Consider the following 20,262-nt stretch of genomic DNA (forward strand, 5'->3'; position numbering starts at 1 on the left):
TGCTGAGCAATTTTTCTGATGTGTTATTGATTTTGCCAGCTCACCACCGTAATGACGATAATTATGATAATGATTTCTTTTATTAGCCAATAATAGTAAAACATAAAACAAGGTGGTGAGCTGGCAGAAATTAGCATGCTGGGCAAAATGCTTAGCAGCATTCCATTTATGTTTATGCTCTGAATTCAAATTCTGCCAAGGTCAACTTTGCCTCTCATCTTTTCGGGGTTGACGAAATAAGTACCAACTGAGCTCTGGGATCGATGTAATCCACTTACCCCATCTCCAAAACTTGCTGGCCTTGTTACCAAAATTTGAAACCAATAATATTAAAACAAAAAAAACTTCATATCTTTTCTCATGTTTCAACAGAATATCAATAGAATATTTTATTTGCTTAAACTTCCTTCAGGCTACATAATACCACCAAGAAAAAAATTAATAATAATAATGAAAATAATTAAAACAATGAAAATAATAATAATAAAGCAGTGTAGAAGTGATATATAAATATATATTTCTCCTAATGAAAAATATAGAACATATAAATAAATACAGACAAAAATTAAGGATTTTTTTGTAATAATTGAGGATTGAATTTTCTTTGTTTGCCCTGTATTTTTTCTTTTTTTGTCTTTTAAGAGAAAAAAACTCGGCTTCTACAAAATTTTGATAAATTGTTCGTATATATGTCTGTAGACATAAATAATAAAGTAGTTTCAGTATTGAATTTTTATAGAAATAACTGAATCAACTACGCATGTTCATTCCGTACCTTTGTGCAGAGTTCTGGCAAAGTAATGTCAATATATATTTTTTTTTTGAATTTAATTCATTGAACAAATAATTGAATAAGATAAAGAAAGAAAGAAAGAAAGAAAAAGATAATATTTGAAAAATTTCGAAAGGAAGAAAGTCATTTTCAGGGATAACTGTCGAATATTTTTTTGTTTTTTTAAGTAAAGAAAAAAATAAAAAACAGTTAAGGCATCTTGAAGGTGAATATTTCAAATTTTTATCTGATGAAAGCTAACAGTTACCCCTGAACTGACTTTTCCTGTCGTTCAATAAATATTGGATCATCTGTCCATCAATGAAATTTTAGGGAAAACAGTCTATATTTCCCTATAGCAAATAAACATTTTTCTTTTTCTTGATTTAATCATTTGGGAATAATATGTCCCCCCCAAGAAAACATCTGTTCATGTAACCATGCTTGAAAAAAATATTTTTTAAATAAAGGAAAAATAAGGAATTCCAGAGGAACAGACTGCTGGGTTCGACAAACCTTAGGTCAGATGGCTGTCTGCACTGTCTGCTAGTTGATCAGAAGTGTTATCTACGCCATTGCTGTTGTTAGCTTGGTCTAAGTTGGTAAAGAATGTCTGTGTACTTGCCTCTGTGGTTGATGCTGAACGCTCCCGTCGGGATCGAGGATGTGACTCACGGGCAAGTGGAGATATATTCTGCTGTGGCTTTTTCAAGCAAGGTTTGAGGGGAGTTGTAGCAGTATTATTGTTGTTGTTATTGTTGTTGTTATTTCCTTGAGACTGAGAATTTTTAGGGACCAAGCCATCCATAGATCGAGAAAATGCTTGGAACTGTCCACGGAGGTTGTCCTTGTTTTGTGTTTCAGGAGGTTCAATATTCTCTTCATCGACCTCTTTAATTTCATCAAAAGTAATGGGCTGAGTTTTATAGCGAGCACTAGCGCGACACTTTGGCTTCTTCGTGCGCCGATGTGCTGCTGGGTACTCTGGGTTCAAGTGAAGCTTGGAAATACGCTCAGGAAAGTGGGTTTCGAAATGAAAAAGGGGATCAATAACTCTTGGTAACGCCGACATGATTGTTTCTGTAGATCTTGGCGGTAAAATTTATAAAAGTTAAATATCCAATAGGTTTAATCTGGAAGAGTCTTGTAAAGCACTTTCAGCTGAAAAGAAAAAGGAAAAAAATATGAATAAATTTTCTCTTCATTTTAATGAAAACAATTTAAGAGAATGAAAACTATGGATAAAAGAGACAATCTTAGAAGGCTATATTGGTCTCCTTTATATTTTACTTGCTTCAATCATTGGAGAGCAGTCAAAATGGGGTAGTGCCTTGAAGAGTTTTAGTTAAACAAAAGGACCCAAGTAGTTATTTTTATTAAAGTCTGGTACTTGTTCTGTCAGTCTCTTTTGCCAAACTGCTAAATTATGGATTGTAAACAAACCAACATCAAGTTGTCAAGTGGCAGGGTGGGACAGACACACACACACACTTTCTGTCAACCAAATTCTCTCACAAGTCATTGGTTAGCCTGGGGCTATAGTAAAAGACACTTGCTCAAGATGTCATGCAATGAGACTGAAGCCAAAACCATGGTGAAAAATCTAAGAACATAATTCTAATATCTAATTTTATTAGTTTCACATAGCTAGCTTGCTGTTGGCCATGGTATGTCTATCCATGGTTTAAAGTAGCCTATTTATTATTTTATCATTTAGGCTTTTCTCAGACAAGTTCTCCATTGGTGCTTTCAAGCATGTTAGTTATCCACCGAAAGGAGAAAACTAAATCCCTTAACGGTTCTGCTTTTTTTCCTTTTTATATGCTGAGTCTGGAGTAGTGCTCATGGCTTTTGAAGAACTTTCAAGACCAGTGAGTTTGATAATGCTAATGTCCTGTTTAAACTTGCAGGAACAGTATGAGCAGGGAGGAGATTCCAGAGGGTGATGTTCAGGGGAAGGACTAGGTGTGTTGGTTAGTGTGTGATCTGCAGGAACATATGAAGAGAGCTTAGTGCATTGGGAGTGACTTGAGTAAACAAGGTACAAGCTTGGCCAGTGACAAGGAACAAAAGCTATTAGAGTAACAGTAGAAAAAGCAGAGAGAGGAGACAGCACAGCTGTGGGCCACAGGCTAGAGTGTGTCTGCAAGTGATACAAGTATGGTGCTTTGTCCTTCATCATCTCACTACCCTGTTTGTAAGTTATGGTACTTGGGAACAACATCGATTTATCATAGATTGGCAAGGGCTTATAGTTGACTGAATCAACCCTTGTATATTGCTGCTATCTATTATATCAGCCCATAAATAGATGAAAAGAATTACTGACTTAAAAATGTACAACTTGTACTGTATCACTGGTTCTGGGTTGTATTCATAACCAAAGAAATCACTTCTAACAAGCTGAGATCACCTAACAGTAAAGCAGTACCATGGAGGATAGCAATATTGCACAATTTATAAGTATTTCATTGATCTGCAGCCATAAGTTCATGTCTAACCATGGGTAGATGCGAACTTATACGTATACATATCCCTAAAAACACAGTAGATTATGGGATTTATCACCACTATCATCACCATTTTACAAGTCAAACAGAAGTTACACCACTCATATAAATGCCAGGGGTTCCAATATACAAAACCTGAAAATTTTAAAGAAACAATTAGTTTAATATTGTATTTAACATTTTCAGCTTGTTGTATGACATTTCCTGTTAGTTTTTTTACCAAAATCATAAATTCATTTTTGCTTCAATTGTTTTAAGTCTGTTAGAAATTAATTTTATAATTCTGAAAATCTCAACATTTTAGGGCATTATCTTTAGTACATCACTAACAAAAAAAAAAAAGGAAAAACATTGAATAAGTCTGACCAATTGGAAACCTATACAATCATTTAAACAGTCCAATCAAGCAACCTTAGCCAAATTTTAGTTTCAAAAAATTGTCTAAGTGCTGTAAAGTGATTAGTAAATAAGCAGACAGCACAGGGGCTGAGAGAACCCTTTAGTACACCCAAAGGCATGATTGCTTCTAGTACTGGTACCATGATAAGACGTAGCTAGTTCACTCTGAAAAACAGTTTTAGGAAGGATATGTATCCATAGAAACCATTCCAAAAATGAAGCGTTTTGAGCAAGATGTAGTTCTTTATTCCATTTACAAGGGCAGTGACACCAAATAAAAATGCATTCTGATCTTGATGACTCATCCAGCTCATTCCATAGTGAAATCAGCGGTAACAATAATGATATATCACATTTTCCTTGTCTGAATGGAATGTTTTATGTTAAGCTGAGATCCCCATTGACAAGCCCCTGATATTAAATAAAGGGTTAAACATGATATGCAAATAAGTAGCACCAGTTCTCTGAAGCTACTGGATTTGTCGAACAGATTGGTTGCTTGTTTCTTTAGGATTGGTGAAATTGATCTAGTAGAAACTTCTGATGAGAACCCAATATGGTTTGAAAATCAAGGCTGTGAAGGTGTGTGGCCTAGTGGTTAGGGTTTTGCACTTATGATCATCAGATCATGGGTTCTATTCCTGGACCAGGCAGTGTGTTGTGTGGGAATTGGCATGCCAAAGAATAGACTCAAGATTTCCTCTGCATCTCATAAAAGGCAACTAAAAGAGGTTGAGGTAGGATTTGTATGCCAACCTTGTAAAATCTCACCAGCAATGGTCTATCCAAATAGACCCACGGGTTGAAGGGTGGTTGCCTGAGTGGTGCAAAAATATCTGCCAACAGTAGGGAATCACCAACAAATGGTGGATGCAGTGTCATGCTGTTACAGTGCAGGCCCCCATACAGTACAGATATACAACCCAAATATAATATTAATTTGTTTCTGTGGTCTAACACTGAAAATCTAACTACATTATTTTAATCTTGTTATTCAACTATATTTAACAATATTACTTTGAAGTTGTTATTTAATTTTGCTTTACAGCATAAGTTTGAAACAAAAATTGTACACAATAAAATATATCTTATCAGTTTTTAAATCCTAATTTGGTTTAGAAGAATAGTTAACATTACAGCATCTATGTTACAAATAATGGTTCATTTAACCAAATTTATTTATGAGTAAAGTAATAATTAAACTTAATTATTGTACAACGTGTTTAAGGCATTGAATTAGAGAAAAAGGATGGCAAGTCTATTAATTGGCATCTGGCAAAATGAAATGTCTGCTCATTTACTATTACCAGTTTAGTTTGATTATTGTAATTGGTATAGTTTAAAGTATTAGATCAACCTTAAAATTCATTTATTTATAAAGCTGAAGGCAGCAAAGTATCATAACAGACCAATTGCAGAATCATTGAATCTGAATCCATAGCATCATCATCATCATCATCGTTTAGCGTCCGTTTTCCATGCTAGCATGGGTTGGACGGTTCTACTGGGGTCTGTGAAGCCAGAAGGCTTCATCAGGCCCAGTCAAATCTGGCAGTGTTTCTACGGCTGGATGCCCTTCCTAACGCCAACCACTCCGTGAGTGTAGTGGGTGCTTTTTACGTGCCACCTGCACAGGTGCCAGACAGAGCTGGCAAATGGCCACGAATGGATGGTGCTTTTTATGTGCCACCGGCACGAGGGCCAGGCGAGGCTGACAACGGACACGAACGGATGGTGCTTTTTACGTGCCACCGGCATGTAAGCATTTAATTTAAAGTATATTAGATCTTAAAAATATCCCCAATATTGGATCAACCTTTAACAACCAGTCATTCATAAAAGTTGAAGACAGCATAGTACTGTAGGAATAAAGTATTTAGAGTGAATTCCCTGAAAATATGGGATGCCTTAAGTATATGCTACTCATGCAAGTAAGTTAATGTAACCTAGGGTTAATTCTAATTCTCATGAAAAACAATGCTTAAGTTTTAACACATTCAATTCAGTTTATTCTAAGACAGACAGACTGAAGCAAGCAGAGTTATGTGTATTTCACAACACAATAGCTATGCTAAGATTTGAAACTAATTATGTGATCAGGGGTCCATCACCTTAACATTTCAGCCATTGTGCCCCACAAATACCAAATACTTGCAACCCCTACCATTTTTAAATATACCCTTTGTTTTAACCAAAAAGACTACAGAACGGAAAAAGGAAATGGGATAAACCCCAGCTAGGATGATCCATGTGTTTGATCAATTAAGTATCAAGATATATAAATATATATATATATATATATCGACATGCAAAGCCACTTAACCTAGTGGTTAGGGTGTTGCACTCACAATCAAATGATTGTGAGTTTAATTCCTGGACCAGGTAGCATGTTGCGTTTCGAATCTCTCTAGTGCTGTGTGAAGACTAGCATGTCAAAGAATAGACCCAACGTTTCCCTTTATGTTGTAAAAAAAGTAACTAAAAGAGGTTGAGGTAGGATTTACACTCTGACCTAGAAAAACCCTCACCAGCAATGATTGCTCAAGCAGACCTGTGGGTTGGAGGGTTGTTGTCTGAATGGTGCAAAAGTGTCATCCATCAGGAGTAGGAAATCAACAAATAGTGGATGGAGCGATGTGCTGTTACAATGCAGGCCTCCAAACTACTACTACATCAGCATAAATAGGCATAGATGGGTGTGTGGTTAAGAAGTTTGCTTCATAACTACATGGATTAAGGTTCACTTCCCCAGTGCAGTACGTGGACAGGTGTCTTCTGTTATGACCTTAGTCTGACCAATACCTTAAAATGCTTTGATATTGAAGTAATCCTGCTTTAATGGACTACAGCAAACATTACCTTACTTGGAACAGATGAAGGTTGGTGATAGGAAGAGCATCCAACCATAGGAAATATACTGCAATAAGTTGTGTCTGAACTATGCTAGCATTGTATAGTATACACTAAAACGATGATGATTTAGGTTACTTCAAGTAGAGACAACTGGGCAACACTACACTAAATAACAACAACACTAAGTTAAATTTTTTTTTCTAAGTCACAAAACTGGTATCTACTTATTTTCACGGTATTAAACAGACAAGAATCCAGTCTCCCTATTAAATAAAATATTTAAGCTATGGCAGATTAATTTCTATGCCAAACTGATATGATACTTCCAAATTAATATCTTTTGGATTAAATGGATTAATACATGTTAGTTCAAGAATGAAATGCTAAATATAAATAGAAAGGCCAAACTTCTGAAAGTTTTATCTCTAAAAGATCTTATTTTAGTAAACAATATAAAGTATATAATCAAATTAACAGTTTATACTTCTTAATATAAATCCCAATTCTTCCAAACCATATCTAAGAAGCATCACTATTTGGTTAAGAGGCTTGCTTTGCAACTACTAGGCTTAAAATTCAATTCCATGATACAGCTCTTTACAGAAGTTACCCATAACCTCAGGGTGACTAATATATGGGAGAAATTTGGTAGATAAAGTGTGTACAAGCCTTTCACACATACACAAATATACATTTATTTCTTTATTGCCCACAGGAGGCTAAATATAGAGGCGATAAACAAGGACAGATAAAGGGATTAAGCTGATTACATTGACCCAGTGCGTAACTGGTAGTTATTTAATCAACCCAGAAAGGATGAGAGGCAAAGTCAACCATAGCGGAATTTGAACTCAGAACGTAACGGCAGACGAAATACTGCTAAGTATTTCACCCAGCATGCAAACAATTCTGCCAGCTCACCTCCCTACACACAAATATATATATGTATATATATCCTTCTCAGCCATATCACCCTGAGTGCATGAATGCATCAAAGAGTAAACAATATCATAGGAGTTGATGCCGCAATAAATGCACACACTACACCATGTAAACTGGTTGGCAATAGAACAGGTACCAAAGCATAGAAACCAAGCTAAATCTGAGACATACAAGTGAGATATGGTTTCCCAACCTATCTAGAAGGTCAATAACTCCTAATAAGACTTTAACAATGACCTGTCTATCCCACAATAAAGTAGAAAAGAGATGTTATATATATATATGTGTGTGTGTGTGTGCATAGAGAGAAAGAGAGTAAACTCAGAGGAAACTCCTGTTACTTAAACCAGAACATGCAAAATCAATTGATGTTGCATACATGTAGCATCTATGCTCATATATGTACAACATAGCACATATGTACCTTCCAGCAGTGTCATAATAATGAAATATTTAAATCTAATTTGTTATCTGTATTCCTTTATATATCTTAGCCATGCATTTAAGTCTTGCATTCATGGAGGAAATGGCACCGAGGTGTGTGCGTGTGTTCTATAACTTAGCAGTTTAACAAATGGGAAGCAATAAAACAAGTACCAGACTAAAGTGATTATTGGGTTTAACATGACTAAAATTCTTGAAGGTGATGCTCCAGTATGGCCACAGTCCAATAACAGGTATCAAAGAATACAATAAATAGAACAAAAAGAAAGCATGTGTATGAGTATCTCTCGTTTCTTGCAATCGGTTCATTTACTAGCATTAGCGGGGATGGGGAAAAACACCAGATTTTGTCAGTGTAGCCTAATTAGAGTTAAATGAAGGAGAATTAATAGAAACTGCTGCCAGGAATGTAGCACAAACAAATGCAAAGACCCAGTTTTTGGTGAAGCAGTTGTGTTAAAAATAAACAACACATATACATCAGTAAATAACATGTAACACATAGAGAACACACAACACATATTTACAACACATAACAGTTACTCACAACACGTAAACCAACACATTGGGAAAGAACTGAATCAGAGCTATCCATCTGAAATGTAACACCAGCAAAGTGGTTTATATTTGGTTCTCTTAAGAAAATAATTCCTGCCTAGTTAAAGTTATTCTACATATTTCTTTACTTCAAGTAATATTACTCAAGTTACAGAATGAGTCAGAATTTACAAGAAAATACTGAGGTGTTTAACTCTGTACAGATAACAACACATGACAAACAAGTTTGGTACCTGATGGTAAAGAACTAGACTAAATTGTTTATTGCAAACATATATTAAGGGATTTCGCTTAGAGGCCATTTGATTCCTATTTCACTTGAGTGGACCCTCATAGCTATTTGATTTCTAAAAACTATATCTTTATAGTTAAATATCATGAGGAATTGTATAAAAAAATGTTAAAATATCTTGTGTATTGTAGAAATAAAACCAATTTATTGCATAAAATTTTTAACCACAAAATCTTATATGGACTCTACAAGGGTCATGTGGACCCCAGATGAGAACAACTGGGTCAGAGTGTAACATTCCTGATCATAAATAAGATCATGGTTCTGATTCTCAGGCTGGGTGGTGCATTGAGTTCTTGAGCAAACACTTCATTTTATGTTGCCGCAGTCCACTCAGCTGAAAATGAGTCGCTGCAATGACCTGGGTAGTTAACTTTGCAATGAATTGGTGTCCCTTTCAGAGATGGGTGTTGTTATTTTCAGTCTTTTATATGCCAAGGAAACCAGATTAAACTCTGACTATATAAGCCCTAAGGCTCATGACAGACCTACATCTAAGTCATCCATGGATAAAATTACAAGTCCCAGAAACATAATGGGGTATACTTTTATATTTTTGCTCTGGAGTGAAAGCAGTGATCATGACCCTTTACAGCTCTTTCTAGATTGAGGGATAGTGGGTGGGAGGGTACAGTCAGAGCAGAGATCAGGTTCAAATGCCTGTAACAGAGTGAATTTTACTAAAGGTACTCAAAATTCCAGGATGTGGTGGTGGGTGTTAAACCAATTGATTCAGTCTACCACCTATGTAGACCATGGTGAGATTGGAATTCAGAACAAATACAGCAAGGTATCTGATTTGATGTTCAAACAGTTCACCACCTCAGACTGGTACTTTTTTTTTTTAATTGATCTTAAAAGGGCGAAAGGCAAAGTTTACATTAAAAAAAGGCAAACTAACAATACAGAGTTCATACAAGGCAGTAATGGATTAGAAGAAGCATGTTTTGTGGTTCTAATCCAATTTAGGTGTGCTTTAAACCTTCATCCTTCAGCTCTATATCAAGTCTGAAATTTGTACAAGCAGAAAACAAAAGATTGTGATATCATTTAATGACCCTTTTCCATGAATGCATGGGTCAAACAGAATCTGTTGAGAGAGACTTTTCTGCTGTTGGATACCCTTCCTGTTGCAAACCCTCACTTGTTTTCAAGCAAAGTAATATTTCCTCATGGCCAAATGTCTTTTCACAAAAGACTGAAAATGAATGATACTGTTTTGTATGATGATAACATTCGTTTACAACTATCACAATGTCAAAACAAGAAACTAACACACATGCACACACACACACACACACACACACACACACACGTTTCAGTTTCTGTTTACCCAAACCAATCATAAGGCTTTGATTGGCCCAAAGCTATAGTAGAAGACATGACCAGCATTAATTAACTCATGTGAAGTGGTCAATGAATGAAGTGTAACCTGCGACTTGTAATTATACCCATGGGTTATTGTATCAAAGATGCTAAAAACAAGTGTTTACTGATTTTCTGAACTTGATTTAGCTTCTCCCCTTCACTTTCCAATCACAGTTGTTTAACTTTATTTTCTAGCTACTGTACTAAATAATTCTTTCAAAACCTAAACTTGCTGGGATAGCAAGTTCACGTCGTGCCTTCTGTAGATTCACAATGAATGAAACGAATACCAGATATTACGAAGGTTGATTCAATCAAATTTATGGCTTTGTGCCAAAGTTAGGAATCATTAGAACTATGTAAGTGTTTATGATATTTCCTTTAAATTAAACCAATAATAAATAAATAAATAAAATACATTTAAAAAAAATGAAAAGCAAAAATTACATCCGTGATTTAACATCTTTCTTTCTTAGATCTGAAATTATAAAGCAAATTAACTAAATGATATCAAGTTGTCTTACGATGTTCATTAATTACATAGCATCATTATATGATGCACTGTAGAACTGAAATACAAACATATGAGTGAACTGTTAGCTCATAATTTTGGGTTCAAGTCCATTGCTGGTACATCAGTGATGTTTTTGAGCAATACATTTGATTATGAATACCTAAGTCCATGTCAGTATCAAAATAGAGTATTATTAAATAGAAATCACTTTGTAGGAAATTTATCTGTCATCACCAGACCTGTTGGTAAAAAACCATTGTTGGTAAACATTTACTTTATATATATACTAGCAGTATTGCCCGGCTCATGCGTTCTATGCATGCGCGAATTAAGCTAAACTTGGATGAAGTTCAATCAAAATTCAATTATTTTGGTTTTAAAATCAAGCATTTAATGCCCTCTATTTTTGCGCTTATGTGTTCCATTTTCTCAATAGGAAGTACGTAGAAGCGGTTCATAAATTTTTGTTGATCAAATAATTGCATTGTTGAGTTGTTCTTTTAGATCTAAACTTGGATGAAGTTCAATCAAAATTCAATTATTTTGGTTTTAAAATCAAGCATTTAATGCCCTCTATTTTTGCACTTATGTGTTCCATTTTCTCAATAGGAAGTACGTAGAAGCGGTTCATAAATTTTTGTTGATCAAATAATTGCATTGTTGAGTTGTTCTTTTAGATCAGTATTTCTCAACGGGGATTTCAGGGGAGAGTTTCAGGGAGTCACTGGTGATGTATCGTGATGATCAAAAATCCGACCTGCTAAAATTTGGTTAAAGTGATTCAAACTGCAGACTCAACGCAAAATAGTCACATTTAATTCAAAGCGTTAAAAGTGTTATGAAAACAATTGGTATGTGTTCACAAAGTCCAAACGATTAATACGAAAATACCCTCCAGGCTACATCCTGAAAATTCATTTCTTTGCCGAATTTCTACAATGTTTACAGCGATTCGTTTTTATATCATGATTTTTTATTTTTCATGCAATTTACGCATGGTGAACACAGTTCACGTCAAACAGCTGACTGAGTAAAGTTCACTATTCAATGCATGGGATAAGGCCTAAACAAACACATTATCGATTTTTGCACTTGCAAGATGAATTTCAGAACAGAAATAGCGCAGTTCAATTTTCATTCGCCTAAACTTTAAGTGACCCATTTTTGGTGGTTCTACAATTTGTTGGCTAGGAGGAGATGTGCCAGGAAGTTAAACACACAGACACACACAAACACACAAGTTGAGTTTTATATATATATATATATATTGTTTCTATGTGTAACAACAATATTTTAATGCCCACTCTTTTATGTTTGCATGGGTAGGAGAGAATTTGAATCAGACTGTCTACAGTTGGATGCCCTTCCTTTCACCAACCCACCTACCTGTTTTCAAGCAAGGTAATATGTCCATATCACCAGAAATGTTTTTCATTTCTTGCGAGAAGATTGGAAGTGAGACTTGTGTGACAGTGATGTCAAGACGAGAAAACATGAAACACAATAGTAGTTTCCATCTATTAATTCCACTCACAAGGGTTTGGGTGATCCAAGCCTATAGTAAAATAACACTTGCCCAAAGTGTCACACAAAGGCACCGAGTTTGAAATCAGCAAACTACTTAACTGCATAGCCATGCCAGTGTCTTTATATAGTGTGTGTGTGTGTGTGGAGGGGGGGATGCATTCTGTTATTGATCCAGCTGGAAATAGATATTTAATATACACAGAAATTAAATGCAAGCTACTATAAGTTTCATGCTGCTGATGATACAATAGTCAGATGAGATTATATAGCATGATGTGTACAATCCTGCAATTATTCAGACTCATTGATTGATCCCAAAACCACATGGTGCACACAGCCATGTTTGCATATCATTTAATGTCCATGTCCCATACTGGCATAGATTGAATGGTTCAAGAGCATCAGATGAATCCAAGGACTACAGCATACTCTAATGTCAATTTTGGCATGGTTTTTACAGCTGGGTGCCTTTCCTAACACCAATCACTTTACAGTGTGTACTGACTGTATTTTTCATGTCACTGGCATTAGCGAGGTCAACATTATGCTAGGAAATGAGTGGTTAAAGAAGAGTAGTGGAGAAGGTTCTTGTAGAAGAGCAACACAGCTACTCACGTTTAGAAGAGAGAGTGAGAATGATCAGCAGGAGATTCAAAGTGATATGATATTGGTGATGAGTGTTCAGGTGGCCAATCAAGTTACAAGGAGAGTAGAAGTGAGTGGGGACAGAGGAATTAGGACTTCAGGTAGGTGTTTGCAAAAGGTGAGTATGGGGAGCAAGATATGGGGGAATGGGAGAGGAGAGGCAACAACTTTGTATAAAAACAATTCTAAATCGCAGAAATATTGGTGAGAATGACATTGAAAGAATCTAACTAGTTGCTGCACAGTTTTGTTTGTTTGTTACTATTTATATATGACATTGATGTACAGTTACAGCAACACATACACACTAATCTCTATCCACCAACACCCACCCTCTCTCTCTCTCTCTCTCTTTCCCCTCTCTCTCGTTCATAATGCAATCATTGCCAGATTCCATGTTACTTTTCTGAAGAAAGAAAGTCTGCCAGTTTTTGAATTAGGTTTGTTTCTATTGAATGGTGGCATCATTGTTTACATTGCTTTGCTAGTTTGGTAGGAAGCAGACAGAAGACAAACCAGCAAAATACAACAAAACAAAACAAAAACAACCATTTTATCAACATGTCATAAATAAGACTAGCATCACTCGAAATTACATTTGTTATAGAGTGGCAGTGGTTACTGTGAAGTTAAGGGAAGGTGGGTACGTAGATTCACCATCATCATCATTGGTTCTATATACTCTTCATCTATGCTGACATGGGCTGGAAGAGATATTTTGAGACAGTATTTTGTGGATGGATTCCTTTCCTGATGCCAAATATAACCTGGTTTTGAAGTAAAGTTCATTAACCTACTGGTCTTTGCATGTTAAGCTGTAGAGCAGAGGTTCTCAAACATTTTGGGCCACTGCCCACCTCATGACCACATAATACCCTCAGTACCCCCTCCCCTATTTTTATGTGTAAATAAATATTTTATATTTTACTATTTTATATATGCTATGAATCATTTGATATTTAATATTATATAATTTGGATACAATACTATAATATAATAAATTCATAGCGTACCTCAATCCACTGCCTTCCTTCCAATGCCTCCTTTTTCTCTACTGCCTGTCACCCCCCATACCACCCCCTTAGACACCAGTGCCCACTTTGAGAACCTATGCTGTAGAGCATAAATGTTACTAATGCCCAAGCAGTGTCATTTCAAAGACATCTATCTATCTGTTCATTTATTGTTCATCTATTTCCCATGCTAGCATGAGTTACATACATATATTGTGGCATTGTTTTACAGCCTGATGCCCTTCTTGTCATTAACCCTTACTTTTTCAGGAGTGGCCATGTGGTAAGTAGCTTGCTTACCAACTACATGGTTCCGGATTCAGTCCCACTGCATGGCACTTTGGGCAAGTTTCTTCTACTATAGCCTCAGGCTGACCAAAGCCTTATGAGTGGATTTGGTAGACAGAAACTGAAAGAAGCCCATTGTGTGAGTGTGTGTGTGTGAGTATATATATAAATATATATATATATACACACACACACCCTCTACAATGTTACATCTACTAACTGACACTTATAAACTTTCACCTCCGTAAAAAACCCATCACTGAAGTTCTTTGGAAACATAATGTGAACTACTGCCTAAAATTACCTTTCCTGAAAAAATTCCTCCTGAGAACGATTATATTCACCTATCCACCACTGGATGAAATAACATGAATCTTATAATACATCACAGGAAGTCTGTATCTTATTTCCCCTTGCTATGCCCAGATCATTATACTATGATGTACATCACTTGTATTCTTGTGCTTGTTCTTATTCTTACTCTTATTCTTTTTCTACTCTGTTTCAAAAAGACGAATACACTGTAGCTATTATTAACTGACTTTTATGTGTTATCCCCCCACCCCCAACCATTTAGACCCTCTGAAGAAGCCTAGGGGCGCATTCATTATCCAAGCCTTATCTGCTCATTCCTGCATAACACTGAAGAGATGGAGATAACCTGGAAGTTTACATTGCCTCTTGGCAGAAACGGCCGTAAGGAACTAGCACCTGCACATCCATTCTGTTTTATTGACAATCTGCTCATTTGCTCAATTGCTCACTTGTTTCTATATGCTTATATGCTTCTACTTTTTGTGAGTGAAGGAGCCTTATGAGAACAACATTTCTGAGGTTACTCAATACAACAAAGAGAGACTATTCCCTCAACAAAAGCATCAAGCTGAAGCATTTAAAAACATTGGCCTGGCCAGTAGCCTTTTTAATGGGTGTGAAGCATGGGCCCTAAGAATGGCAAACACCAAGGGATTGAGGATGTCGAAGATGATGTGACATGCAAATGCTGTTGAGCAGTTGAGTGGTCCACAGAACAAATGATTCAGTCCTGGAAGAGATGGAGCAGTGAAATCATTTAATATTGATTTCAAATTTGGACACAAGGCCAGCAATTTTGTGGGAAGGGACAAGTAGATTACATTGACCTCCGTGTTCAATTGGTACTTATTTTATCAATCCAAATGGACAAAAGGCAGAGTCAGATAATTTTTAACATTAAGAAAGAAATATGAAATTTTTCTATATCCATCCTTTCATTTTTGCTACCCACTATTCCTGGAAGGGTTGCAGGAGTAGAGTTCTCAGGTACCTCTTCCATAGAGTCCTATCAGAAGCAACTATCATTACACTTTCTGGCTACATTCCCAAGCATGCCCAACTAAGACAATGGATATTATCTAGCAATCTCTTTCTTGGTCTACCCCTAGGTCTTCTGCCAGTTGGTTTGGCTTGAAGAATCTCTCTTGTGATTCTTTCTAGCAACTTTCTAACAATAAGTCTGTAGTACCAGGGCTGTGACCTCTCACTGCAGAGAAATAGCAGTCCAATCTGAAGAGACACCCTGATCTCCAAACTATGCAGCCTGTTACTCCAAAAATCCTTCAGAGGAACCTCAATTTGTTGTTCAAATACTAAAGAAGATTATTTTTGAATAGTGAATTAAGGGTCAGCCAGGCAGGTGGAGCCCATTGCTACTAATTATTAACTATGAATAAAATGAATTTAAAAATAAGTAGAATGAAATCTTCTGACCTGAAATTGAACTTGTATTGTAAGTCTCAATTGTCAGGTGTCTAACCGCCCCTCTATGGCACTCATTCATATTGCAGGGCAAGATTAAAATCTGAGTTGATCTTCATTTTATTACATTTGCTTCTACTTTTTGTGAGTGAAGGAGTGTATGAGAGAGAAAGAGCAAGAGAGAGAGAAAGAAAGAGAGAGCGAGAGAGACAGAGCAAGAGAGAAAGAAAGAGAGAGTGAGAGAGACAGAGCAAGAGAGAAAGAAAGAGAGAGCGAGAGAGACAGAGCAAGAGAGAAAGAAAGAGAGAGTGAGAGAGACAGAGCGAGAGAGAAAGAAAGAGAGAGCGAGAGACAGAGCAAGAGAGAAAGAAAGAGAGAGCGAGAGAGACAGAGCAAGAGAGAAAGAAAGAGAGAGCGAGAGAGACAGAGCAAAAGAGAAAGAAAGAGAGAGCGAGAGAGAGAGCAAAAGAGAGAGACAGAGTGAGAAACAGAGAGAAGAAGAGAGAGTGAGAGAAAGAGAGAGCAAGAGAGAAAGAAAGAGAGAAGAAGAGAGAGTGAGAGAAAGAGAGAGCAAGAGAGAAAGAAAGAGAGAACGAGAGAGACAGAGCAAGAGAGAAAGAAAGAGAGAGTGAGAGAGAAAGAAAGAGAGAACAAGAGACAGAGCAAGAGAGAAAGAAAGAGAGAGTGAGAGAGACAGAGCAAGAGAGAAAGAAAGAGAGAGCGAGAGAGACAGAGCAAGAGAGAAAGAAAGAGAGAGTGAGAGAGAAAGAAAGAGAGAGTGAGAGAGAGAGAGCAAAAGAAAGAGACAGAGAGAGGAAGAGAGAGTGAGAGAAAGAGAGAGTGAGAGAAAGAGAGAACGAGAGAAAGAGAGAGCGAGAGAAAGAGAGAGCGAGAGAAAGAGAGAGCAAGAGAAAGAGCGAGCAAGAGAAAGAGAGAGCGAGAGAAAGAGAGAGTGAGAGAGCGAGAGAAAGAGAGAGTGAGAGAGAAAGAGAGAGAGAGCGAGAGAGAAAGAGAGAGTGAGAGAAAGAGAGAGTGAGAGAGAAAGTGAGAGTGAGAGAGAAAGTGAGAGCAAGAGAGAAAGAGAGAGACTGAGTGAGCGAGAGAGTGCATGTGTGTGTGTGTGTGTGTGCATGCACAATCAGACAGTCATAGAAGTAGAGAAATCCCTAGATACACTTTTCATGAAATAGAAACATTACTGCACGCAATTTTCTAAGTGATCTTTTAAACTCACCTAGTTTCCTAACTTTTAGCAAAAAATAAAACACTGAATACTAATCATACTATTTCCGTCATAATGTTGTTACTAAAATAAACAAGGTCGTCAAAATTCCAAAGCCAAAATCAAACCAGATGCTATAGTTTGGATGAAGCAGGAAGGAAATAGGAATATGGAAACAAGAACACAATAGGCATGAGTTGTTTTCTGAGGAAATTATGGCTTTAAACATCATAACAGAAATGTTTTAATTAACATAACAAAGATGAGCAAAACAGTTGTCAATATTGTTTATTTTTATGTATATAGACACTGGTCTGGTGAAGATGGCATTGGCACTACAAAATCTAATGTGGTGCCTTGTGAATCAATTCACATCAGATACTGCCAAACTTGTGGAGGCACATGGCCTAGTAGTTAGAGCAGTGGACTCACAGTCAAAAGATTGCAGGTTCGAATCTCAGACTGGGCGATGTGTGTGGTTATGAATGAAACACCTAAGCTCCATGCAGCTCCAGCAGAAGGTAAGGGCAAACTACTGCTGACTCTTTTGCCACAACTTTCTCTCACTCTTTCCTCCTGCATCTAGCAGCTCATCTGCAATGGACCCGCATCCCATCCAAGTGGGGAATCTATATGCCAATGAAACTGAGGAAATTGGCCCTTATGAATCAGGCATGGCTTGAGAAGGAACAAGCAACAAGAACTGCCAAACTTCACTGCCGTTATCTACAACATGAATAGATTTGAAATATATGTGTGAGAGAGAGAGAGATGTTTATAGAGGTTTATGGTCATGTGGTGCCTTCATTAGTGGAAATCCGAAGAGGTTTGTATATAAATGTTGCTGTTTATATACATTGTGGCATAGAAACTGGAACGAGGGAAATGGCTGAGATATACTTTTCTACTCTAGGCACAAGGCCCGAAATTTATGGGGAGGGGGTCAGTTGATTAGATCGCTCCCAGTATGCAACTGGTACTTAATTTATCGACCCCGAAAGGATGAAAGGCAAAGTTGACCTTGGCGGAATTTGAACGTAGAATGCAACGACAAACAAAATGCCACTAAGCATCTTGCCCAGAGTGCTAATGATTCTGCAGCTCGCCACCTTATGGCTGAAATATAAAAACATAACCATGTTCAATTTGCTATGCAAAAGTATTTTTTGGGGGATGATTGATTGAATCTCTAATAAAATTAAAAACAAAATTCATCTCTTTTGATAACAACCCTCTTTTGACAGAACTCCTAGTTCTAGGATAAAAAACTTCTCATTTTAAAGTGTTCTAAATTAAATATCCCATCAAAATTTCATGTTAATCTGTGTTCCAAATATCTGCTTAGTAATGACAGTTATTATATCCTTCATTATTTTCAAAATTAACCGAAATAAAGGTAGTGTATTTAAACACTAATATGGTAACAAAAGGGTTAAAGTTAACTTATAGAAGTTACACTAATTACATGGATAATTATCCCATAATTCTGAAAATTTCTTACTTTTCAAATCAATTCATGAAAATGCTGAATAAAAGTGAAAGGAATCAGATTCAGAGCATGCACACACACACGCAAATTGGTGAGGTAGGAACTTTGCTTTCCAACCATATGGTTTCTAGTTCAATCTCACTATGTGGTACCTTGGGTGAGTGTCTTCTGCTATTGCCTTGGGCTGACCAAAGCTTTGTAAGTGGCTTTGGCAGACAGAAATTGAAAGCAGCCCATTGTATATGTGCATTTATGTAGGTGTAGGCAATTTTGTCCCCCAACACAGCTTGATAACCAGTAACTTAGTGGTTCGGCAAAAGAGACCAATAGAATAAGTACCAGGCTTATAAAAAAAAAATTGGGGTCGATTCATTTGACGAAAATTCAAAGTGGTGCTCCAGTATGGCTACAGTTTGATGACTGAAACAAGTAACAGAAAATACACACACATCATTATCATCATTTAACATCTGTTTTCCATACTGGTATGGATTGCATGGTTTGACTGAGGACTGGCAAGCTGAGAGGCTGCACCATGCTCCAATCTGATCTGGCAATGTTTCTACAGCTGGATGTCCTTCCTAACGCCAACCACTCCAAGAGTGTAGTGGATGCTTTTTACATGCTTCCGGCATGGGAGACAGTCAGGCAGCACTGGCATTAGTCATGTTCGGATAGTGCTTTTTACATGCCACCGGCACAGGAAGCCAGTCAGGTGGCACTGGCATCAGCCACAACTACAATTTCCATTTGATCGTGATTTGATTTTACTTGAATCAATAGGTCTCCTCAAGCACAGCATGTTGCCTGACGATTCAAAGGTACTTTCTAAATGGGCTGGTTATGTGACACTGGTGTAGGCTACAGCTGTGATCTTACTTTACTTGACGGGTCTTTTCAATCACAGCATATCTCCAAAGGTCTCGGTCTTTCGTCATTTCCCAAAATTACACATGCATTGGATTCAAAGAGCTTCTATGAATTTCTACCAATCACAAGCTTAAGCTATCCTAACAGTCTTTGTCCATTTACCATTGTTCTTAACCCATTTACTACCAATACACAACAGCACTGGTAGTATGGTGGACAAAATGCTTTGCAATATCTAGTGGTGTATCTGTAACAATACTATCATTTATTTAGCCATTGTTGCACAATTTTGTCAGATATTTTTAGTTTCTCCAGATATTACTACATCAAAGTAATTAGGTACTACTTTAACATTTACTCTTGTTAGGCTGCAAAAATATCAGTTCTCCATTTGCAGTTTCAAACAGCAATTGTGCAAATTGGAATAATTCTGCTTTTGCTTAAAATGTTGCTTCTGTATAGGCAAGAGTACTTGATAATGTGCCAAACAAAGGACAACAGTACTGAAATGATGTGCCTGAATTTGGTTTAAAACATTGCTAATGAGCAGAATTAAGAAATACATCTATTGTTGTATCTTGTAAAAGTGTAGTCAACCAATAAATGGGGATTTTGCCACCATTTTTGTTGAGTCAAGAAGTTTAGGGCACCATTATGATTTTGAATATATACTATAATTAATGGCACATAATTTTCAAATGTCCTATATATGAAATTGGGATACCTATAAGTTTTAATGCACTAACGCCCACCACCACCAACGAATATGAGCTGCTGAAATTGAGGTACATCTCATATGCCTGTGTGTTATTTATGTTA

General features: G+C 36.7%; 1 protein-coding gene across 1 annotated transcript in view; it reads right to left on the bottom strand.

Annotated features, from left to right (window-relative positions):
- Positions 1-358: 358 nt before the first annotated feature.
- The window catches only part of LOC115232489 (putative uncharacterized protein DDB_G0284695), a 145,700-nt gene continuing 125,796 nt past the window's right edge, over positions 359-20,262 (bottom strand). Inside the window, exon 3 of the mRNA XM_029802390.2 lies at positions 359-1,933. Coding sequence (XP_029658250.1) covers positions 1,290-1,844 — 555 coding nt within the window. The 5' untranslated portion in view covers positions 1,845-1,933 and the 3' untranslated portion in view covers positions 359-1,289. The remainder of the gene's footprint in view (positions 1,934-20,262) is intronic.

Source organism: Octopus sinensis, linkage group LG2 (assembly GCF_006345805.1).
Source record: "Octopus sinensis linkage group LG2, ASM634580v1, whole genome shotgun sequence".
NCBI classification, from domain to species: Eukaryota; Metazoa; Mollusca; class Cephalopoda; order Octopoda; family Octopodidae; genus Octopus; species Octopus sinensis.